The sequence below is a fragment of the Heteronotia binoei genome, chromosome 14 (genome assembly GCF_032191835.1).
Source record: "Heteronotia binoei isolate CCM8104 ecotype False Entrance Well chromosome 14, APGP_CSIRO_Hbin_v1, whole genome shotgun sequence".
In the NCBI taxonomy this organism is placed as follows: Eukaryota; Metazoa; Chordata; class Lepidosauria; order Squamata; family Gekkonidae; genus Heteronotia; species Heteronotia binoei.
The window spans coordinates 49,530,869-49,556,569 of NC_083236.1; the positions used below are offsets into that span (position 1 = coordinate 49,530,869).

Below are 25,701 nucleotides of genomic sequence, written 5' to 3' on the forward strand. Positions count from 1 at the left end.
AAGCTATATAATTGAATTTAAATCCTATCTCGGATATTTATTTAGTCTTCCCACACGTCTTTACATAGTTAATACTGGGAGAAATGAATATGGATGCTCCTTAGCTCGGATGCTTCAGTACATTAATATAAACTGTACACCAATTCCCCCAAAGCATATATATGTTGCAAACCTGAAGACTTTTTACACAGCTGCTTATTGCTAAACAGTGTCTTGTCCAGAAGGGGACAATCTGTGTCTCTAATTGCTGTCAGTGAAGCTGAGATTCATTATGTGACTTTCCCATTAAAATGTGAGCATTAATTTGTATAATGAAATATCACCCACTGCAGTGTTCATTAGCCATGCCCTACTGTATACGCCACATTGTTAGCTACCTAGAAACTGTAGTTAATTTCGCTAATGGATATTTCCCTACTTAGTGTTTGGTAGGAAATTTATACTGTAACATTACCTCTTAAACTTTTAAGGAAATTTAAATTCAATCAATTATTTCCAACAAAAGTTTGGGATGTCATTAAGTCGAGAAAGGCAAGTGGTGCGATGCTAAGGATGGGGTTACTGGGAGAAAAAAAAAGGGAAATGAAAGAAAGGTCCTTTTACCTCAACTTAGAAAATGGAAGAATAAAAGATGTGCAATGCCAAAAAATTGTCGCTCCTTTTGGAGCTCGTACTGCTATTTCTCTCAATTATTCATATAGCCCATCTCCCATCCAAATGTTTTCAGTAAATGGCAATAGTCAAGCTAATTTCTGGAGGGGGAAAAACATGAACTGAGCTTATTTTAATGCAACTTCAATTTACAGGGCATTTCCACAGTTCAGTTTAAAGTTAATCAGCCCAATTTTCAGAACAGAACACCGCTCATGGTTGCAACCAACAATACAGATCCATTCTGCACTTAGAACAGTGGTTTATCTATCAATGGGTTATCATCTCAACTGAATTGTGATGGACCAACAATATGCATGGTGGGGAGATTCCTGCTAATTACCTTGGAGAGAGAGAAAGGATCACAAAAGGCAAGGGGGAAAACTAGCAAAGCAAGGAAGTGAAGCATGGGCCATCTAGAAAAGGATTCAAAAGTTACTCCCAGGAAACTGTTCTTAGGATAACACTGCAGATTATCCGTGTACAGAAATTCTTCTGTGAGTCTTACAAAGGATTAATTTATGAATATTACCTTGATTAGTCACTATCTATAGACATGGCATAAGAAAGGCATGGCGCTTCAAAGAACCCAGGTATTCACAGGAAAATGGCTTCTGTAAGAACTGCTGGAACTCTTTATAAGAAACAGGTGCTGGGAGTACCAAAAACACCAGTTGGATTAATATAGTACAGAAAGACAACAGAAAACATTGGTTTTTAATCACTTGGTGATATCCAGACTTTCCACAGACCACAGACCAGCACATGGTTGTCTTGAACAATTAACTAACCCAAAACACTATTTCTTTAAGAACCGTTACCAGATCTATTATTTCCACTGAGTGCATAAGGAGTCAATTTTTATTTCTAATAACCCTTGTAATTGGTGATATTACATTGTTTATTATACTTATTTATAATCTGCAACACACTGCATTCTATTTCAGCATATCCTTATGATTTTAAAATACTTTGTTCTTTAGTTAACAAAAATGGATCTTTATCTATTTTAATATTATTATACTTTTAAAAGTGGTTTGCAAATATTGTTTGCGTAGACTGTGCAATGCCTCTGTGAATTAATTTTCTTATTTTTTAATGCAGGGTTTTCTTCCCCAGATAATTTTGTAAGTTTCACTGCACCATTATTGCAGATCTACTAACATTTATTTATTTTCCATAAATTATGAAACACGAGTTCTGAATGCAAAGTCAGTGGTACCTGTCATATGAGAAAGGTGAACACTTCCAATGCATATAAGCACACAAATTTACTTAGCAATTTACAATACAATCCTACGTAGAGTTACTTCAGTCTATTCGCAATGTGCGTAATTGGGAGTAATTTCCACAGGGCCGTGCTGGTTTTCTATAAACCCTGACAACATTTGAATTAAAGCAATACTAGATATAAGGTTGGATCCTGCCCAGTTTTTTTTACAAACTCTCACCCAGTTCTTTATTTTACCACAGCCCCTGTTCCACATAGCTTCTGTCCATGAAGGTCCCATAACCCCCCCCCCACACACACACACAGCCATTAGGAGTTGTAAAGGAGAACCCCTCTTTCCTCTCTCACAAGCAGACAACCTGGTTGGATACAACCCATTATATATAATGTTAACACTTGTAAGTGGTCGTTTTCATGCGGCTTCTTGACTGAAATACACTTGAAAGCTATCCATGATTTTCCATTGTCACTTACACAAACAGTACAAAATGAAGAACTTTTCTAAAAAGTTTCTTCTAAAATGAAAAACCTTTAAATCCCAATTCCTGAATCAAAGCAAAATCCCTTGGGGCTCAAAGTGCTTATGGTTGGATTGTGTCTTCAAACAGTTAAACTCAGGAGTTTTCACAATATGCAATGCAGCATATTAAGACTGTGGATCTTCTAATTCTATAGCCTGGAGGTTGGGCCCTGGAATCATGAATGACCTTGATCCATGTGAGACTCTATCGAACCACAACACATTATACTGGTTGCTTGTTAGAAGGCTGAAAAATCAGAGAATAGGAGCTCAAATGGCAAACCACAGTGGACTATTTTACTTCAGCTGTGTACAACCATAAACTTCTTCTTTAGCTCAGCTAACCTGTTGCACTTCATTGGGCCACATGCTTAAATGTGTCAGAGTGTTCTTAAATGTTAACGTCTTCATTCCTTCTCATTACATGCTGCTTTGTTTGAGGAGGGTAGCTATGTTGGTTTGTAGCAGACAGTGCCGGCCCTACCACTAGGCAAACTAGGTGATTACCTATGGCGCCGGCCTTCTGAGAGCACCGAATTGGGCACCCATTCCCTGGTGACTTGGTGATGTTATCAGTGCAGGGGGAAGAGCTCCAGAACTTAGCCTTGCCTAGGGTGCCAGGCAGTCTGGGGCCAGCCCTAGCAGCAGAAGAGCTAGACTTGTGTTCAGTCACACCTTAAAGAACAATAACATTCTCAAAAGCAGGGCTTTTTTTTGTAGCAAGAATTCCTTTGCATATTAGGTCACACCCCTCTGAAACAGCCAATCCTCCTGGAGCTTACAAAGCAGTTCCTGCTACAAAAAAAGCACTGCTCAAAAACTTATACCCCAGAAATCTTTTTGGTCTTGAAAGTGCTACTGGACATGCACCTAGCCCTTTACGCTGCTTTGTACATTTTCTAAACCGAAGATAAGCCTCAATAGGTGCCTATCCTTGAAATCAACCCTAGTTTAGCCTCTTGTAGTACAGTCCTTTGCATGTCTCTGCTATGTGTTATCAATTCACTTCTAACTTATGGTGCCTATGAATTAATGACCTCCAAGGTATCCTATCACAAAAAACCTTGCTTGGGTCTTGCAAACTGAAGGCCATGGAGTCCTTTGTTCATGCATTTGTAAAGTTCCACTATATTCAATGCTGGTTAGTCCCAGGTAAAACTACCCAGGATGAAACCCTTGGAATACTCAGCTAAAACTTTTTATGGAACAGGTGGCATTGCTTCTTCCTTGCCTTCCTATGGGATGAACCACAACTCTGCAGAGAGGTCTCACCTGTATGTATCCTCAAGTGAACCTTTAAGTGATGTGATGTCCTAAACGTTTTGCCACAGTAGGGACAGTCTTTCATGGCCGACCCCAGGCTCCTGTCTCTCAGCAAAGCTGGCTGCTGGAGTCCGGCAGATCTCCCGGCTTCGTCACCAACGTCTGAAACGCAGAGAACGTTCTCACATCACTTTAGCACATGTCAAGGAGTTGTTCTCACTCAAACTGCTAACGCAACACAAAAGCTAAACATGTCAATACTACACCTGTCTATTTCATTCTTTAAATCTGACAGAATGCTGACAATTCATGTATTTTCTTGTTATTCTCTTAAATTATTTCATCTTCCCCATCGTCGTTTTAAGCAGCATATGGTACCTTTATACTGAACTGAATTATACAAGAAAAGAAACAGCTGTGTCAGCAGCTGGTTTGGTTTCTTCTTTTTGCTTCTTTCTTATTAAGTATTTTTCATCCTAAAAAAAAAAAGTCCCCCCTCATTTTTTTTTTTAACAGAAAAGTATTTCTTGCTTCCTTCAAATCTGGCTCATTGTTAAATCAATATGCAGAGATGTATAGAACAAAACAGAAGTCCCTTTTTAAAGTTTTAGGTGCTGAGTAGAATAGTAATAACTCTATTACCACTGCTAGTACTACTAATGATAAAAAGCTCAATCCAGATAAAACGAAGCATTTTTTTTTTAAGTTCCATCGATTTAAATAAGAGAGTTAAGCAGCACAGATCTAAATTTCTCACACTGAAATCAAGGAGCCCTTAACAGCATTCTGCAACAGTTAGAGCACTGGATTAGAATTTAGGAGACCTGGGTTTTAATCTGCATTCTGATATGAAGCTCACGGGGAGACCACCATGGGATGGCCAGGCTGTTGTGGGCATACCTACTTAACGGGACTATTGTGTAGTTAAAAAGGGGACAGAATAAACCAGCTTTGTTAGTCCTAAGGGACTGCTGAAAGAACTCTAATTAATAGGGTTGCCAATCTCCAGTTGGGCATAGGGGATCCCCTGGTATGGATCCACTCCCTTCAGGGCTATCAGAAAGCAGGGGGAGAAGAGCTGCTGGGTGCTCCATTATACCCTATGGAGACAGGTTCCCATAGGATAGAACAGAGAATTGATCTGTGAGTATCTGAGGCTCTGGGTGGACTGTTTGTTTGAGTTAGAGGCACCAAATGCTTAGCAAAGCTGAAAACAGAACTGGACCTAGACGAGGTCCAATTCTATAAGTCCCGCAAAAAGGTTCCCTATCCTCTATTATTTCCAATGGAGGGAAAGTATTTAAAAGGAATGCAGTCCCTTTAAATGCGATGGCAGTTCACCTGGAACTCTCTTTGGAGTTCCCTTTTCTGGAGCTTCCCTCCTCCTTTTAAGTCCACCACCTGCTTGTCAGCCCCACCAGTTACCCTACTCTAATAGAAAGTCTCTAATAAATCAATAAATTGGTAATGAACAAACATCTGTGATTATTTTAAAAGTTATAACCTATGGCTATACACATATATCAACTTACAGCTTCAGAAAGGAACATCATGACAATTAAATTGTGCCACTTTCATTCAGTGGAAATACAGAACAGATTTCCTTGATACATTTGCACCAAGACCATAAGAAACATCTCACTAAATTATCATACTTTGTTGTGGAACAGCACATCTAGATGGTTTGTGCTGCCATAGCCTTTTAGTCCTATGTGTTCTGTCCTGGATATACTGCATATAGATTACCAGGCCTAAAGTACAAAATTGTAGACAGGGCTTTTTTTGTAGCAGGAGCTCCTTTGCATATTAGGCCACACAGCCCGGATGTAGCCAATCCTCCTGGAGCTTACGTAAGAAGAACCCTGTAAGGTCTTGGAGGATTGGCTACATCAGGGGTATGTGGCCTAATATGCAAAGGAGCTACTGCTTTTTTAAAAAAAGGCCCTGCTTGTAGATATCGTACTATTCAAGCAGTGGAATGGTAGACTGTGGTGTTAAGAGCTGCTACTTCCTCCCCCACCCCCAAGCTCTGTAGGTCAGTTTGGCTCTTGTCCCCCTGGAAAGCAGGTACCAGACTCATAGGGTAGGATTACTCAATACAATGTACAGCCAAGAAACTCAGGATAGGAGAGCAGGTTATCTCTTAATTTGTGGCAACATGATAGTACAGAAGTATAGTACTGAATAAGGGCTGTGGCTCAGTGGTAGAGCATCTGCTTTCTATGCAGAAAGTCCCAGGTTCAATCCTCAGCAACTCTAATTGAAAGGCTTAGGCGGCAGGTAATGTGAAAGTTGCCTATCTGAGACCCTTAAGAACCATGCCACCTGGAATAGACAGGACTGACCTTGGCAGACCACTGGTTTGACTCAGTATAAGACATTTGCGTGTGTAAGTGTATAGGGAGCAACCAGAAAGTTTTGGGGTTCCATCCTTGGAACCAATACTCCCTCTAAGCCATGGAGTCTTCTGAGCAGAAATTATACTTTATGAGCTACTGGCATTAAAGTTGTGGGCTACTGCTTAAATGAGTTTGCTCAGGGACCATTTTTCCTAAGCTAAGACAAAAGTGTGTAAGCTGGAAGCTACAAAATTGTGAGCTAGCTCACACTAACTCAGCTTAGAGGGCACCCTGCTTGGAACAGCCAGGGATTGGTGCCTTCTTCCATCTTGTCTACATCATTAGGTGGCACAGAGTATTTCTGAATTGGCCTGTTTGATTAATTCCTGGGTACGCTTCATAACACATAGGAACAGTGACACAGTAGGCTATAACTGTGAACATCTGATGTATCTGAAGAGAGATATATCTAAACCAACTTCCAAATTTGAGAGCCAGTTTGCTGTAGTGGTTAAGTGCATGGACTCTTATCTGGGAGAACCGGTTTTGATTCCCCACTCCTCCACTTGCAGCTGCTGGAATGGCCTTGGGTCAGCCATAGCTATCACAGAGCTGTCCTTGAGAGGGCAGCGTCTGAGAGAGCTCTCTCAGCCCCACCTACCTCACGGAGTGTCTGTTGTGAGGGAGGAAGGTAAAGGAGACTGTAAACCACTCTGCGATTCAGAGTGAAGGGTGGGGCAGAAATCCAATCTTCTTCTTCTTCTTTTGATCAGTTCAGTGAAAAATGAGGAAAGAACTCTCTTGGAACCTGGCATCAGCTTCACTGATGCCCATGGCCTACTGGCACATGAGACTACGCTGTACCATTCATTGTACACCCAAGGTGTTGTTAGTAAAAAATCAGACACACTGTACAAGCTAATAAGCTTGAACAGGAACTCCTTTGCATATTAGGTCTAATATGCAAAGTAGTTCCTGCTACAAAAAAAGCCCTGGAAGCCATTAAACAGATCAACCATCAGCAGAGAATTACTGCATACAGTGCAGTAATTAGAATGCTGGGCTAGGATCTACTAAAAGTGGGTTAAGAGAGAGCCATGTCTTTTCTGTGGAAAGTTGTGATTTGCTGAATTCCATCATGGGATGCAGGTAATTCTCTTTCCAACACTCACAAGTGGACAGGAGATGAGCAGGGCCTCATGAACCTTGGCAAAGCTTATTTATACAAAGAAACTTTTGACAGTAGTTTTACATTATGTTAGTGGCAAACATAAAGGGGTGTTTGAAAGGGGAGAGAGAGAGAGTGAGAGAGAATTCTTTTCCCATGTTTGTCAGTAGGAAAATCACAGTGAAAAAAAAATCAAAGAATACTTTGCATAGATGTTAATTGCTTATGATCTTCCTCTGGCTGAGTTATTGAGAATATATTTAGAGTGACATGAGGTAATAGAACCGAATCCATGATGAGTTGATCTGAAAGTTGGGTGAGGTAGAACTTCTGCCCCGAGTCAGAAGTCTGCAACAAGAATTACAGGGGGGACAGGGGGATGCTGATGAGAATATCTGGGATATATATCCTAGATAATGACATGGAAATACATGTCTTTTCTAGTTACCTTGTATGGTTAAAGTGTCTATTAAAAGGATTTCAGATAGTCATGAATTTACACAGAATCAGAGTAAGTTTGGGTTTGGTTTCCAAGATAAAAATGAATGATTTAATTAAATAAATATATGTCCAATTAAGATTCTCTGAATGTTCAGAGCTCTGCTTGAACTGCTAGCCAGTTATAACAAAAAGTTTAAGTTAGAAAGCTAGTAACAGACATTTTTAATTATTCACAGGGTTTAAGAGTAACATAATGCAGAATCTATGCAGACTTCCAAGCAGTCATGCAGAGAGGCGCTATTTTATATTTCTGAATTCCCTTAAGAATTCTAATTGTCATTGTATTTATGTGATATTGTATACAAAATTCAACAGGAGGGAAAAATTATACAGAGCCATTCAAACCTAATACACAGAGAGCAGACAGAATGCGTAAAACATTGCCCTGATCACTGGTAATTTTTGAAGATTTTTTTTTCTTTCGATAAACACTGAATGGAAAGAAAAAAAAAACCTCACAAAAGGCAGATAAACAGATCACTAAAGCTAACAAGCCACTCAGGATAAATGTACAGAATAAGGGAACTAGTTATGTTTTGCTAGATGTCATTCTTAATGACAGCCTGTTAGACATTTTTTCTTTTATCTTGCTATCTAGGGTATGTGTGGCCCAATAAAAAAAAAGAATAAATTTGTAAGATAAACTGCTCACTTTGCAGATTTAAGAGACTAATTTTCACTTTACACAAAATTGATTCCCCCCCTTCCTCTCTTTTTGGTGAGGCTGCAAGGCTGTGGAGTTTAGCACTAATCCCTCTGAAAAAGCGAAGGGAACACAACAATGAGACAGCACAAACATGTGGGTGGTCTGAAGATTTTCCCTTTAGATTTAAGTAGACATACAGTAGATAGCTCTACAGGCTTTACTCCAGCGGGGCTTTACCTAGAAGGACTGTTTTCTTCCCACAGAGAGCACATTCACAAAGCTTTAAAGCTGCGTTGAGGGTTTTCTTTGGATGTCTTTCCCCCTACCCCGTTTAATGCTGCTCTCTGAACGGCTTGAGGTACCAGCTACCTGAATGAATAGCTCTACGTCTACAACCCCACAGGCTTTGATCAATGAAAACGAAAAGTTGGTGACGGTTGCCTGATTTCTTCCCGCTGGCCTTCCCCAGGGTCTTTACACCCAATACAAGTGGGTTTTGCTATTCTTACACAGTAACAATCCAGTTGCAAAGTGTGTTTATTTAGTGTGTGTGAATGCACCCAATGTTTTTATTTAATGGGGCACTTCACCATTTATTCTGGATTTTTTTTTCCCTTCATTCAACACAAGACAAATCGAAGAAAGCAAAACTATTGTTAAGGAAAGTTCATAGCTGGCATTAGTAATTCCAAGCCAGAAGTTCAATATATGACCAAATGATCTGTCGAGGTCTTCCTCAGCAGCTTCCCTGAGATAGAAAAAATTCTGAAATCCCAATGCATCCTTCATCTCTTGAATATATTAGATTATTTCCTATTTCTCAAGATGACTCCAAGGAGTAGCAGATATCCTTCATCTCAATAGTTGCTGCTATTCCTTTGTTTCCTCGGCTTTCAGTCACAGGATACTAAGATCCTATTGCATGGATTAATCTATTATTGTCGTTGTTGTTGTTATTTATGATGATGATGATGATTTTACATGGCGGCAAAAGCTTTATTCCCCTGGTAAAGGTCAGCGATGCCTTTGCTCCTCAAAACTATTTCTACAGTGTAGTACACAACTGTAAAACTTGTGCCCAAACAAACTGAGTGCGGCCCATTAGACATGGATGGTGGCAGCCAATGCTTAGCCACCAGACAGGCAAAAAAGTCTATTATGGGAGCAGTCCTCAATTCAAAAATTAGTTTCATGGTGTTTAACGGAACTTACTCCCTGGAAAGTGCCTTCAAACAGTCTAAGGGAGGAACTCTAAGCAGATCTGCTGAGAGGCAAGTTCTATTTTATTTGGTGAGGACAGCAGCACAAAAAGAACCCATACATGCCTGGTGATCTCCATTGGATTTGGGGTGATCATAAATTGTATAAGCCTGATCTGATCTGATGGACATTGCCACTTACAACTAAAAGATGTGATTAGAAAGCACCCAAATAAGCAAGGAATCAAGAGGCTTCCTCCACGTGAGACTTGGGAATCTCCCAGAAATTACAGCTCATCTCCAGAACAAAGAGATTAGCACCTCTGGAGAATATGGATGTTTTGGAGGGTTGGTTCTATTGTATTGTCCCTCACTGAGGTCCCTGTCCTCCCCAGGATCCATCACCAACTCTTTTCCAACCTGGATCTGGGAACCCTACCCCTCCCCATAGCCAGTGGCCAGGTAAAAGGTAAAGGTAGTCCCCTGTGCAAGCACCAGTCGTTTCTGACTCTAGAGTGATGTCACATCATGACGTTTTCACGACAGACTTTTTTTACGGGGTGTTTTGCCATTGCCTTCCCCAGTCATCTACACTTTACCCCCAGCAAGCTGGGTACTCATTTTACCGACCTCAGAAGGATGGAAGGCTGACTCAACCTTGAGCCAGCTACCTGAATCCAGCTTCTGCCAGGATCGAACTCAGGTCATGAGCAGAGCTTGGACTGCAATACTGCAGCTTACCACACTGTGCTATGGGGCTCTTCAGAGGCCAGGTGGAACCTGGCAACTCTACTGCCCCAGATACTACCCCTTTCTGGCCACAATATGTCCTTGGTGGAAATACAAGTTCCCTTTCTCAGTTTACAGTGGAAGTGTAAGAAGAGGAAACATTTCTTTTTTGGCCATTTCTAGTAACATGAAAGAACAGATCAAGGATACTATGAAAACCCAATACCACACTTCTCTTATCCCTACTGTTCTTTGTGGAATGTGAAAGATCTAGCACGGATGATCTACATCTGGAAGTCAGGGCTGACACATATTTGTAAGAAGATCCAAACAGTGGAAAGACACGATATAAATCTTCAAAATAAATCACATTCAAAATTAGGAAAGATACAACTCCAAGGGACAGATATTCCAGTGTTAACTAATGAAAGTACAAACTAATATTTTGATAAGAGTAAGCAAATGTGACAAATCAAATCAAACTGTGTGGATGGAAAGGACCACACACACATGCACAAAAGTAAAAATCTAGTGTTGGTTCTGGGAAATGAAGAACTATTTAATCATCTAAATATCTACGTTTATGAAGGTCAGAGGTAAAACGCTTGCTTACAACCAATGTTTTTGAAATGTAATACGGCGACCTCATATTAAATATTCTGAAAGAGTTACTAAAATATTGGGCCTCTTCACATCTTGATGCCTTTGTTATTTTATCAAAGAGTTTAGGGTGCATTTTAAAAAATGACCATGTATGGTCATGTCCAACTGTTAAGCATTAATATGGATCGACAAAGAATTTGTTGAAACAAAGAGCTATTTTAGAGCCAATCTGGAAGAGAGCCCTACCAATGAGAAGAAAATAGCTATGTCCTGTTTCTGTTATTGCAAATGAAGTTTATACCAAAATGCTCTTTTTGGTAAGTGAAAAATACAGACTTTGGATTTTCCTGCTAGCCGCTTGAATGACAGAGGCAAACAAAACTGATCCATCCTGCCTTGCTTTCAGGTATGTATCTTTGGAGTATATGTAAGTGATGACAGACTAGTTTAACAAACAAATCAGATGGGGGGGGGAGGGATATTGTGTAGAAAAACCACCCATTGGAAGCTAACAGTAATATAGCTCAAATAACCACAACCCTAATACAGCCAGTGCCTTAGATAGAGAGTGAGCAAAGAGTTATCTCTTGCATGCAGAAAAGGAAGCTAGAAATGTTCTAAACAATTTGTCAGTAACTCAGCAAACAGTGCCTATCGAATGAGGGAAACAGATGCATTTATTGGTATACTGAGCACTCAACAAGGTGGTGGCTTTCAGAGTCCATAGCTCATGATTTTTTGCTGCATAACTCTGTTTCAGCAGGTCCTGCCCTAACACGACATTCCTCTTTAAAATGTATCTCCTAAAGAATATATTGTTAAACTTATCTCCCATGTACAAAACAGTATGAAAAAAGATCAACTAACGAATCTTCAAATTTGTTGTGTACACTACACACACAAACACATATTTTTTTGGTCAAATAAGCAGTTTTAAACAACAGAAATTTAATTCAGTAACGAGTTCCCAAATTCGTTTTAACGTAATTTGTGAGACCCTGAGCAAAGTTTATTATGTACCAAATCTGATACGAATAGTCCTGATACAGATACTCCTGAATTTTGGCCTGATTAGAAGTTCTAACGTTAATTGCAGAATTGGAGCATCCATTCTTTGCTACACATTTCAGTTCTTATACCTCTTTTCTTATCCTCTACTATCGCTCATATGTGCTTCTATGTATTTGTAAATTAACATATAAGAAAATCATATATTTTATCCTGCCGTTTTAAAAAAAATGCCAGGAATACATACATAGTTCTCTCTCATTTTATCCTCACAATTATACTGTAAATTAGGTTAGGCTGGGAGAAAGAAGTCCAGAGCCACCTACAATGCAATCCTAAACTAAGCTTCCCAGCCTCCCACCGGGGGCGGGGTTTTCCCTCATTTCAAGGGAAATGGAGCTGGGTGACAGGAGCACAGTGACGTGCCCAGCATGATGATGTCACCTGGAAGTGATGCTATCAAGCAGGGCATGTTGCCAGGGGGGGACACATTATCATTTAGGAAAAAAGCTATATGATTATCACTTCCAGGTGACATCATCATGCCACACATGCTTTGTGTGCATGAGAGGATTCCCCCACCTGGAGCCAGGTAGGACCTGGCAATCCTATCCAAAGCAGAGTCATACCAGCACTGTTCAGGCAGCAAGCTCCTATACAACCATGTTTTCAAGCATACATGTCCCATTCTTGTGTCTCCAACTGGCTGGCCAGAATTATTCCTCTTGACTCCACAGAACTTCTGACAATTCGTGCTGCCAAGGGTTGCCACCTGGCCCATGAAGCTGACTTTTTCTGAACCACTGGTCCATCAAAGTAAGTATTGTCTATGGGGAGAGGCCCTTCAGGGTCTCAGGATCTTTCACATCACCTACTAGCTCATCCTTTTAGCTGGAAATACAAAGGATGGAACCTGGGACTTTCTGCATACCAAGCAAATGCTCTATCTCTGAGCCACAGTCCTCCTCCGATGGGCTGCTAATTCACTCATCTGCTAGCTAGAGATGGGCATGAACTGAGAAAATGTGGTTCAGTTTGTGATTCATGGCTGAATTACGAACCAAACTGTGAACCAAACCAAACTGAGAGGCTCATTCATGACCCAAACCAGTTTATGATCCTGCAAACATGTGGAATTCACTGCCACAGGACCTGGTGGCGGCTACAAGCATAGCCAGATTCAAGAGGGGTTTGGATAAAAATATGGAGCAAAGGTCCATCAGTGGCTAGTAGCCACAACATATTATTGGAACTGTCTGGGGCGGTGATGCTCTGTATTCTTGGTGCCTGGGGGGGGGCAAAGTGGAAGGGCTTCTAGCCCCACTTGTGTACCTCCTTTTTTTTTTGGCCACTGTGTGACACAGAGTGTTGGCCTGGATGGGCCACTGCTCTGATTCAACATGGTTTCTCTTATGTTCTTAAAGCCTGTTGAAAGGGACCATAGTCTTCTGCAGTCCCTTTAAAGTTTGAAGACGCTGTACAAGATAGCCTGAAAAACAGCTACACAGAGGGGAGGCCCTTTAAGGCAGTGGCCCCAAACCTTTTTTGTCCCAGGGCCTGGCCCCAGGGCTGGCAGCCCACCACGACCCCAGAGTCAGCAGGGTGGGGGATCCCAGTTCCTGTGAATGATGGATAACAAAGCTTTTCCTTAACATTTGTTTCACTTCAGAAATAAGATCAGGCAATTGAAAGCTCCAGTATTTGGGTTGAATTTTGACAAGGAAAAATTTGAAAGCATCCCTACCCTTTGATCAGACTTGCAAGTTAAATCTCCTCATGATAGACAAGCCACCCTTTCCTCATCACCCAATAAAAAACTCATTATGCTGGTTAAGCATATGGCTCCTTTTGCTGTACTGTAAATCTGTGGATACTGCTGCATGGTGTAAACCAGCTCTACTCAATGCTATGTAGCTCTGTGTGTTTGTGTTAACTGCCATCAAGTTGCTTCTAACTTATGGAGACCCTAGGAATCAACAACCTCCAAAACATTCTATCATTAACAGCCTTTCTCAAATCTTGCAAACTGAGGGCCATGGCTTCCTTAATCAAGTCCATCGTATGTTGGGTCTTCCTTTTTTGCTCTTGCCTTCAACTTGTCCTAGCATTATTGTCTTTTCCAGTGAGTCTTGTTTTCTCACAATGTGGCCAAAGTATGACAACCTCGGTTTAGTCATTTTAGCATCCAGGAAGTGTTCAGCCTTGATTTGATCTAGAACCCACCAACATTATGCCACATAATATTGAAGAAAAACTGAGTGGGGGGAGCAAAAGAGTGGTCTCTCTCTGACCGATTTCGCACTCACTCCATGCCGCTCCTCTTTTCAGTGCAGCGTCCTTCTGATTTCCCACTATCTGCCCCGGCAAAGAGAAAAAACCAGTTTCTCTTTGCCGCACAAAAACGCCAATCTTTGCTGAAGGCCCGGGGCAGATAGTGGGAAATTGGAAAGGACGCCGCACTGAAAAACAGAACGTCAGAGCGGCATATGGTGAGTGGGAAATCGATCTCTTTTTTTCCCCTATTCATTTTCTATAAGGCATTTACATCTGCAGAAATAATTTTAGAAAGAAGGTTTTTGAGAGACCACTCTAGACGTCTTGCTGACTAGTTGAAAGTATGTGTTAAAAGCCATTAAAATATCAATACATTTAATTTTGCACTGGGGAGCCAGTACCCCATTGGGTTCTTCAAATTTATGTTACTGACTTTATTTATACCCTGCCTTTCTCACCAATGGTAAGTCAAAGTGACTGACATTGTTCTCTTTTCCTCCATTTTATCCTCACAACAACCCTATAAGGTAGATTAGGCAACTGTGTGTGACTGGCCCAAGATCACCCACCAAGCTTCCATGGCACAAGTGGGGATTCAAACCTGGGTTTCCCAGATCTCAGTGTAACACTAAGAACTACATCATGCTGGTTTTTAGATACCTATGAACATGTAGATCAGGGGTGTCAAACTCAGTTGTTATGAGGCCAGATTCGACATAAATAAGATCTTGTTGGGCTGGGCCATGTGTGTCATAAAATTTAATGTCAGGTAGTAGAGATATAAACTTTATAAAGGACACAGACAAACAGAATTAAAGATGTTTTTAAAAAACTCAAAAATATGCTAAAAAGATTAGCACTCTTGCAATATTTTGGTTATTTAACAGTCTCTGATAACTGACACCTCTTGCTGTGAATTATTGTTTCAAAATCTGGAGACAATGTCTGTGCAATCTTGAGTATACTGTTCAGGTGTGTATCCTTAAGCTGAAAACCTGCTTTTGATTTATTGATATTCATTACAGAATTCTCAGGGGAAAACATGAACTGGTTGGGCATTGCAAGCTTTTGTACGTAAGTTGCTGCATGCGATGATCAGTCAATGGAGAAAACAGAGGCTTTGCTCTGCAGCTCCTGTGTGATTGAGCAAGCCTGACAAAGTGAGCTGTGATGCAGAAGGAAGCAAGAGAGAGAGAAGGAAGCAGATGACAGTGAGCTGCTCATGGACCTGATAGGAGCCCTCTGGGGACCTGATCTCTCCCTTGGGCCGCATATTTGACACCCATGATGTAGATGGTTTGAGATGTTTGTCAAAATATAGAAAACTATACCAATTTAAATATTTTTTTTTAAAAAAGAGAGAAAGAGAGAACATAATCTATTCCCCATTACCTTATGGAACACAACCTGGACTAAAAATTATGCATCCTAAAATATATAAGATTTTTTTTTGACAGCACCCCACAAAAATCTGCTTTTGTAAGAAAAAAATAAAATACACCTCATAGGTATTTTGCAATGATTTTCATTTAAGAGCTGGCAGAAGTAAACTCCCCAATGAACACTGGCCTGCGTCTTTCCCTTTAACCAGCTGAGTGATCGGAGCTTTTAATATAGCTGTTCCAATTATTGTAAAAGTCATCTAGTACCTTATAACCACAAATATTGACAGTTTATTGCACAACACATTCATGACATTTGAAGGTCACATCATACATAATACATACTCTTTTATAAAAGTGTCTGGAACAAAGAGATACATGATCAGCAATTACCTCTTACTAGTTTTTGGTAGCAGTTTGGTTTCATTTAAAAGAAATGTATGCTTTGGACCAAATGCATGAAGTCTCTTTAATTAAAGCAGCACAGAAAATCATTATGAATAACTTTTAATCAGCCACATTTTATCTGTTAGTCTACAAAACGGAAAAAAAATAGGGATCCTGTCCAACTCTCTAACCACATGTTGATGGGATGGCACCCTACATGAGGTGGGGGAGAGATCCCCAACCAAGACTTAATTGATTTCTTTAAAGACACAATAAAAGCCAAGGCTTAGCAGGAAGCCACAATGCTTGCCCTCAAAGACCTCTCTCCATATGGTTGTGATGACTGTTTGGGGAGAAAGGGGCAGACGACCACATGCTCACAGGAGAAATACTCTTTCCCCCTCAGCCTGCATGGCCTGTTTAGTTCTTTCTATCTGCAGTTGAGCAGGGTTGATGTAAACATTGGGTTGGATCCAACCAGCTTCTTCTGTTGGTGTAAAAAGACAGCAGGATCTTTTCTGACCAACAAAAAAAGACTATGCTGGGCATCGGCTGACTTGCATGGACAAACAATTATGTCGATTGAAGAATGGGATTGTGGTAAGGAAGGGAACTGAGGAAGACTGAACAAATAAATTGGCTGGGTCCAACCCAGGACTATTCTGATGGACAAACAATGAGCTTCCACATCTTAAAGCCATCACATGGATAACCCGAATGCACAAATACTTTACAGTAGCCTCCACACAGGGGCTGTATTATTTCAAACTGGTTTTCAGTGGCCATACTAGTATCTTAAATAAATGTCAGCAAAATGCTGATCCAACATGCATTGAAATGTCTACTTTTCTATCTAGGGATGCCTTTAACAACCCCTAAGGTGCTAATGAGGGATGAACACCAACTGGCTGATGAACTAAAATTCATTACGAATCTTGGCCAGTTCGTGGTTCACAAAGCAATGTTCACAAACTGAAGAATCACCGCACAATTTGATGCAGATTGTGGTGGTTCGTGAAGAGAAGAAAGCAGGGCTTTAAATCCCTTCTTTCTGATCATTTTGAAAAACAGCTGAGTTGCAGGGAGCTTGCTGCCACTCAGCTGTTTGGTTTAAATGGCTGGGAGCCATTTAAAACACTGCTTTCTGCTACTTGCAAATAGCCATGGGGAGCAGAAAGCAGGGGTTTAAACTTTCAATGGCTCATGAACTGATACAAAGCAGTTCAGTTTGTGAAACAACCTCACAGTTTGTATCGGTTCCAAGTTCAGTTTGCGGTTCAATTATGAACCACAAACCAAACCACAAAAATGTGGTTCGTGCCCAGCTCTACTGCTAATCAAACAACAGTATAAATGTGCATTTCAGGAAATAAAGAATATGTCAGAGAAAGTACAGAATCATCCCTGGGACCTTGGTGAGAACTGGACACAACACCTCCCCTTAATATTAACAAGAAAAATGTCAGCAAAAAAAACCCAAATGCAATTTGTTAGAATCCCTAGTGGATTTCCTAGCTTCCTTTATGAAATTGTGTTACTGTTAAAAAAAGAGAAAAGGATAAAGCTTTTTTTAGAAAATGGGAGCATTCTACCAAACTTATTCAAGATACTGCATCTGATAGAAGAATATATGACTGTAATTAATTCTGACTCAATTTAGCTTTCTTGGAAAGTGTGACTGAACAGCTATCACCTTTCTGAGGATGTCCATTTATAATCATCGAAAAGCGAAGTTGGTCGCTACTGAAACAGCTCTTTGGAATTTAAGTCTGGCTGTCAATAAGCTCATGCAGACCTTCTGACAAGTGACAAGAAACCTCAAGCCTTCCAATTAACCCCCTATTCACATTTATTCTGAAAAAAGAAAAGGTTGCAAAGCTGTGTACCTCACCCCCTAAGTTTTTCTGCAAAGAAACTTCACATTTTCGCACAAGGCATCTGCCTGTCTTGGTAGTTACCCTTTTCCAAATTCTAGACTCACTTGGGGAGGCTTTGATCAACAGGTTGAAAAGTGAAGAAGCCACTCAATTATTGCCTAGATAGAACTTGCTCTTCCCATCCTTCATCCAGATTGTTTATTTCATTTGGAGAAAATTCCAGTGAGAGAATCTCTCGCGGTGCAGAAGCTGTCCAAATGGATCATCTTTTTGTACTCCAAAGTGTTATTTGAAAGCAGGTGTTCGGGAACCAGATGGCCTTAAAGCCCATACCACTAGGGTTATAACAGCTTCAGCAGCTTATCTGTGGAATATTCACATTGCTGTGATTTGCAGAGTGCCTAGATGGAGCCTGATAAACACTTAAAAAAAAAAAAAAAACCAGCATTGCTCTCTTGATGCCAAGGCTAGATCAGACCCAATTTGGAAGAGTTGCCTTACAGAAGTCCCTCTTTAATTAAGTCCTTGTTGTCTACTCCTGGGACAGATTCCTACTCCTGATTAATCTCCAAAAGTGGGGAAGCCAATTCACAAGGGAAGCGAATGAGGTCATTCACTCATCAACCATAATTTTCATGTACAAGAATTTGGTGAACCAATGGGCAGGTCTGACCTATTCCCACTTCACCTTATGTCTGAGCAATTTTGAATGATGGAGTGGCAAAGGCAGAGGTGTGAAGGGCTCATGAATCCACTTTTCATTTTTTCAAAAAGGGGAATCTGCATACCTCTCTCCTTTGCAAGGAAATGGATGGAGGTATAAGCATTCTGACTGCATGGGCGATCTCCTTCCTTCACATATTGCCTTAAAGCATGAAAAGATATCTGCATGTCGTTGAAACATTTTTCTACTTTTATAGAATATTCAGAGCCATACTGCACTTTCAGTAAGAAATGTTAAGGGGAGAATGGGGCTGGGTTGTGGTCAGGACTTTTTTATAGCAGGAACGCCTTTGCATATTAGGCCACACACCCCTGATGTAGCCAATCCTCCTGAAGCTTTCAGTAGGCCTTGTACTGAGAGCCCTGTAAGCTTTTGGAGGATTGGCTACATCAAGGGTGTGTGGCCTAATATGCAAAGGAGTTCTTGCTACCAAAAAAGTCCTGGGTGTGGTGCTATAGGTAGTCATGTGCTTTTGGAGGATCGGCTACATCAGGGGCATGTGGCCTAATAGTCAAATGAGTTTCTTCTACAAAAAATGCCCTGGTTGTGGTGCTACAAGTAGTCATGTGATTTACAATGAGACCTCCCCACCCCCGGAAATATATTCAGAAAGCCCCTGATAAACTGCAAAGAAACACTGAAAACAACAAAACAATTGTGTATTTCAGGGGTGGTCAACGGTAGCTCTCCAGATGTTTTTTGCCTACAACTCCCATCAGCCTCAGTCAGCATGGCCAATGGCTGGGGCTGATGGGAGTTGTAGGCAAAAAAACATCTGAAGAGCTACCGTTGGCCACCCCTAATGTATTTCAGTTATGCCTTACATATGAATCTGTTATGCTACTTCTGCCTAAGTTGTTATACCATCTCAACCACTAAGGGATCCAAAGAAGGCCGTTTCAAAACAGAAGGTAAGGCCAGCCAGTATTGATGCTTGCCCAAATGTTCAACGCATTATGTTCAGTTGTATTTATTCATGATGATGGATATACCTAATGAATTGATTTTAGCAACACAGGCCATGACAATATGCTATTACTAGACATCCTTCAAGTAAGGAAGCCAAAACAAACAAACAAACAAACACAGAGAAAACCAATCCCAATAATACATTTAAAGGTTTGGTGTGAAAGGCAGCAAAGTCACTAATCGGCAGGGCTTTTTTTGTAGCAGGAACTCCTATTCATATTAGGCCACAACCTATGATGTAGCTCTTAGCACAGGGCCTACTGTAAACTCCAGGGGGATTGGCTGTGTGTGTGGCCTAATATGCAAAGGAGTTCCTGCTACAAAAAAGCACTGGTAATCAGGTAAGAAAATACTAGTAACATAGGACTCTCTGTGCAAAAGAATAACAATACTGAAATGTCCTGAAGCACTGATCAACCAAATTATTTCCCCCCTTTATTATACAGCACATAAATAGTGGTGGGATTGAAGTATAAGTGTAAATGGATTATGGTCTCTACATCTCTGGATTCAGATTACCTGTCCTCCTTACTACCTGGATCACAAAATGTAAGATATCTCACTTGTTCCTAAATTTTAATGAATGTCCATATGCAGCAGGGAATTCATAATTAAACTTAAAAGAGATTTAATTAAGCTAAAATTAACTAAACTAGGTTTAACTAATCTAAACTTAAAGAGATTTAAACTGCAAACAGGGCTGTCTGGCACCCGAGGCAAGACTAACTTCTGGTGCCTCCTCCTTGCACTGATAACATCTCTGAGCCACATGGGAAGGGGGGTTACCAATTCGGCACACGCAAAAGGACGGCATCCTAGGCAATCACCTAGTTTGCCTAGTGGCAGGGTCAACCCTGGTTGAAAACATTCTCTCCTAAATTCTACCATATCACCTCATACTATCTATCTTACTACAACATGGTACCAATATTCTATGCGTTTCTTAGAGTGATAGATGCAATACAATAACTCCAAGATGTTAGTCCCCAGTTAGAATGAGCAATTAATAACCAATCATTGCATTATACTGATGCTATAGTTAAGGTAAGAGTGTAATATATCCCTCCCCCCAGGGGTGGAATTCTAGCAGAAGCTCCTTTGCATATTAGGCTACACACCCTGTTGTAGCCAATCCTCCAGGAGCTTACAAGGCTCTTTTTTGTAAGCTCCTGGAGGACTGGCTACATCATGGGTGTGTGGCCTAAGATGCAAAGGAGTTCCTGCTAGAATTCCACCCCTGCCTCCCCCATTTATATATCTAAGAGGTTGTCAGCTTCCAAAAACATCACTAGGTATGTAGAAAATAGTAATTTTGAAGCAGTGAGTGGGTACCAGTCATTCATTACTGGTGCACTGGTAACACCACCAAAGTTTTGAGTTTAAAATGCACTGGGATGGTACTGGGGTCTATAAGACCCCTCAAAGAACCAATACTCAAGTTGTTCAACTTGGTTTCAGCAGGCTGCTCTTGAACTGAAAATGAATTATGATGAACAGTGTGTCAAGTCCACATGGAGGGGAGCTATTTTTTCTCCCCCTATAGTGTCTATGGAGTCTACAATCATAGGGGATTTCTTCATCACAAGCCCCCCTAGCTATACACTTCCAGCAGCCCAAATTTGAGGATCCTAGGGAAAAGCATATCCACATGGTGCAATTCGGAAAAAATCTGAAAGGAACTCCTTCAGTGCAAGACTTCTGGGGCCTATGACAGCACCCGGAGTCGGTGTCAGCATACACGAGGTGGGGCAACTGCCAGAATTCAAGACTGCAGGTGGGGACCACTGCCGCTGACCTCCTACCCACATCCCCCCCCCATATGCTTTGCACTTCATCACCTATGCTCCCTGCCATGTGCACTGCCCAGCATCACTGAGGAAGATTGTGCCGGTAGTGAAAAGCAGCGGCATTTTTTTGCAGCGGGGAGGGGGGGCTGGTGATGGGAAAAAGAAGAAGAAAAAGAGGAGGAGGAAAAGGAGGAGGAGTTGATTTTATACACCACTCTTCACTACCTAAATAAGTTTCGGAGCAGTTTCCAATCTCCTTCCCTTCCTCTCCCCATAACAGACATCCTGTGAGGAAGGTGGGGCTGAGATAGCTCTTTGATAACTGCTGAGGGAGCTCTGAGAGAACTGCTCCTGAGAGAACAGCTCTGAGAGAACTGTGTCTAGCCCCAGGTCGCTCAGCTGGCTGAATGAGGAGGAGAGGGGAATCAAACCCAGTTCTCTGGATTATAGTCCTCCGCTCTTAACCACTACACCACAGGAAGCCCTTGACAGTTTCAATCAGGGCTTTTTTGTAGCAGGAACTCCTTTGCATATTAGGTCACACACCGCTGATGTAGCCAATCCTTCAGGAGCTTACAGTAGGACCTGTAACAAGAGCCCTGTAAGCTTTTGGAGGACTAGCTACATTAGGGGGGTGTAGCCTGATATGCAAAGGAGTTCCTGCTACAAAAAAGGTCCTAGTATCAAAAATTGTTTACCATGTGATGGCAATTTAAAAAAAAAATTCAGGATGCAGAAGATTTTCTGTGGGTTTTTTTATTATTTGTTGGAATTCATAGTGCACACCTATGGCATCTAAAGACATCTTGACAACCTTGGTCCTGCATAGCTCTCCAAAATTTGGTAGATGATAATTTTAACCAGATCCTGAAAAAGAGAAATAATCACATTTGGGATTAAAGTGGGGGGATCTACTCATCCTCACCAATATGTAACTGGTATTTGTTGATACACTAGCTAAAATTTAAAAAAGTTAATGTTCCATCACTTTTTTTTTATTGTAAGGTGAAGAAGATCACCTCCAAGAGTAAGCAGAAAGCCATAATGATCCCTAAAGAAGGTCAGTATGAGAGTGTGACCAAAATAAAGGTCAGGAAGGTTACCTTCAGTCACATCATGAAATTAACATCTCCAGAGAGCTTTAAGCAAAGGAGGAGTCAGGAAAAAAGTATCTCCAGGAGGAAAAAAAAATCCCGAAAAGTAGAGATCATTTTGAAACTACTCTCCTATAGGTGTTATTTTTCTTGCCCTCCAGGGGGAAAAAATGGTATGACAGGAATTACCTCCTACGGTTTCCTCTTTATCAACCCACAACTGTAATATTTTGTGGTGATATTAATGTCTTTATGCCTTTCTGTGTCTCAGAAATATGGTGTCACTTTGACCCACAGTAACTTTGGAATACAGCACACTGATTAATAAGATGGCCCGTACTGACCTTCAAATTCTGAGTTTCTCTCTACACTATAATGACCATCAAGTAAAATCATATTTTATATTGTAGTCAATGTCATATGTATTTCATTGCATCCCCCCCCCCCAAACAAAGAATACTTTCTAGGGAGTAAACACCTCTGAATAAATTTGAGCAGGATTTTGAATGGACCTGCTTAGGACCGGGAGGGGAGGGGGAGGCGGGGTTTGTAGCAGGAACTCCTTGGCATATTAGGCCACACCCCTGATGTAGCCAATCCTCCAGGAGTTTACAGGGCTTTTAGTACAAGGCCTACTGTAAGCTCAAGGAGGTGTGTGGCCTAATATGCAAAGGAATTCCTGCTACAAAAAAAGCCCTGCTTAGCACTGCTCTCTTTGCCGAGATTTCTATGAGCTAGTTGTAGTAAAACAAGAATTTTAAAGAAAAGTCAGAGATCAATGGGTCTTTCCACTATGCAGTAGCAGGAAGATTCAGTGGCAGACAACATACTTGGCATGCAGAAGGTCCCAAATCCCATCCCTGGCATTTTGAGTAAGATGCAGGAAACGACTGTTCTCTGCTTGTGATCCTGGATAGCCACTATCAATTGGAGACAACCCTTAACTAGACAGACTAATTATCTGCTGCACCATAAGATGAATTCTTATGTGCCGGCTGCTGTTTTAAAGCACAGAACAAATACCTGTTTGTCATGTGACCACAATGTAAATGTATGAGGTTTACGTTATTACAAACCACACGCCTTCTTTACAGTCTCTTTTAAAAACATGTAGGATGTATTTGTTTCCCAATTCTATAGCTATAATTCAGCTGTTATTATTTTAAATTAAAGCAAGGATCCACTGACAGCCAGCATGTGAAGTGGTCAAACCGTCAGTTTAAGAACTAGGAGACCAGGTTTGAATCTCTATTCTGCTATGGAATCTCTCTGGCTGAACTTGGGTCACTCACCTTCTGGGTTCTCGTGAGGATAAAATGAAGGAGGGAAGAATTTTATGTGCCTCATTGGAGCACCACTGGGGAGAAAGGTGAGGTATAAATAAGTAAAATGAAACAGTGACATACCTGAGGGGGAAAGTGCCTTAATATAATAAGGTGGGATTTACTCAAGATGTAACTGTGCATAGGATTCCACTCTGAATGGAACAAAACTCAGTATTCATATAATCCATGTATGCATGTACAGTCATACTCAGTGTTGAAAAACTCAGTGACCCAGTAATCTGCGGAACTTTAATTCCTTCACTTAAAACTGTGATGTGTCTTCCTTCACTTCCTTTTTCTTATGTATCATTTGGCTTTGTAAGTTACCTATTTCCCTGCCCAGATATCTATATAATTCACCATTCTAATAAACGTTATTTCTGCTTTTCCTTCTACTCAGTTAGGGTTGCCAGATCTGGGTTTGGAAATACCAAGAGATTTGGTGGGTGAAGCCTGAGCAAGTTGGGGTTTGGGGAGAGGAGGGACTTTCATGGGGTATAATGTCATAAAGTCTGCTTTCCAAAGTGGTCATTTTCTCCAAGTATACTTCATAGAGATTTTTCATTGCAGAACATTCCTTCTACACTGAGATCTTTTCCACTGTAGCAGACGCTCTGCCCTCGGGCTTCTGCTTTCCCTGACTCAAACAACTGATTCCCCAGGACTTGCCATGTGAAGAAGTCAAAGACGACATTGGATTTATATTCCACCCTCCACCCTGAAACAGAGTCTCGGAGCAGCTCAATCTCCTTTATCTTCCTCCCCCACAACAAACACCCTGTGAGGTGGGTGCGGCTGAGAGAGCTTTCCCAGAAACTGCCCTTTCAAGGACAGCTCTGAGGTAGCTATGGCTGACCCAAGGCCATTTCAGCAGCTGCAGTTGGAGGAGTGAGGAATCAAACCCGATTCTCCCAGATAAGACCACTTAACCACTACACCAAACTGGCTCTCCAGTGGAAGCATTCTGACTCGTGTCTCCTTCCAATTCCCCCTGCAACTTCCTGATCTTGTTTTTTTAAAGATCAGGAAGCCATGAGGGCAGGATTGGAGGGAGATGTGAGTCAAAATGAACCTGCGCAGCAACTGGTGAGGAATCAATCGTTTGAGTTGGGGAAAGCAGAAACCTGAAGGAGAAGCAACTGCTACTATAGAAAAGGTCTGAGAAATCCCTATTATCTTTGTGAAGCTTGAATGAAGCCTCGGCAAAACTAGGCATGAGATACCAGTCTGCCTGTTAGCTACACAGCTGGATTCAAGTAGTAATTTTTGATATTCTATTTGGAGCAGAAGATTTCCAACCATCAAGAAATTGTGCCTTGGGGCAAAATTAAGAGACTTGGGGCATTTTCGCACAGAGCTTACCCCCGGAGCGACGTCCCTCTTCACCGCGCAGCGTCTGCGCAGATTTCGCACCAACTGCTCCGCAGAACCAGGAAGAGCCGCGAAGTGCCGAGCCTTTTGCGTTGCAAATGTAAACCGCTAAAAACCAGTTTACGTTAGCGATGCAAAGGCCGCGGCTCTTCGCGGCTCTTCCTGGTTCTGCGGAGCAGTTGGTGCAAAATCCGCGCAGACGCTGCGCGGTAAAGAGGGACGTTGCTCCGGGGTAAGCTCTGTGTGAAAACGCCCTTGGATTTTGGTTGGTTGTGCCATTCCCCTTCTTTTTTATGGTGCATGTTCTTTATTGTGCATTGTGTGGTATGTGAGTTATTTGGTGATTATTCTTGGATTACTTTGAAGAATTATCACATAAAAGATTATATTTGTAATATTTGTATTTTTGAGGCTTGTTTCTACACGGAGGCTTTTAACCTTTTCCTTAAATCCACCAGCAGGATGTTGGCACCCCTAATATCACTATTACTTGTGAACTCATAACAGTGCTTTGCTATTTAGTCACAAATGTTTTATTTATTATTGTTCTGTAAATTCACACAATCCAGTTCTGAGGACTGCTTTCAACCAGGTGTGAGACACTAATCCAGAAATGTCCTTAGCCTTAAAGTTAGGAAGGGGTGTTTAAAAAG

General features: G+C 41.2%; 1 protein-coding gene across 2 annotated transcripts in view; it reads right to left on the bottom strand.

Annotated features, from left to right (window-relative positions):
* The window catches only part of ZNF536 (zinc finger protein 536), a 471,582-nt gene that overhangs the window by 266,135 nt on the left and 179,746 nt on the right, over positions 1-25,701 (bottom strand). For both annotated transcript variants that reach the window (XM_060253717.1, XM_060253718.1), the window contains exon 4: positions 3,675-3,827. In XM_060253717.1, the coding sequence (XP_060109700.1) occupies positions 3,675-3,827 (153 nt within the window). The remainder of the gene's footprint in view (positions 1-3,674; positions 3,828-25,701) is intronic.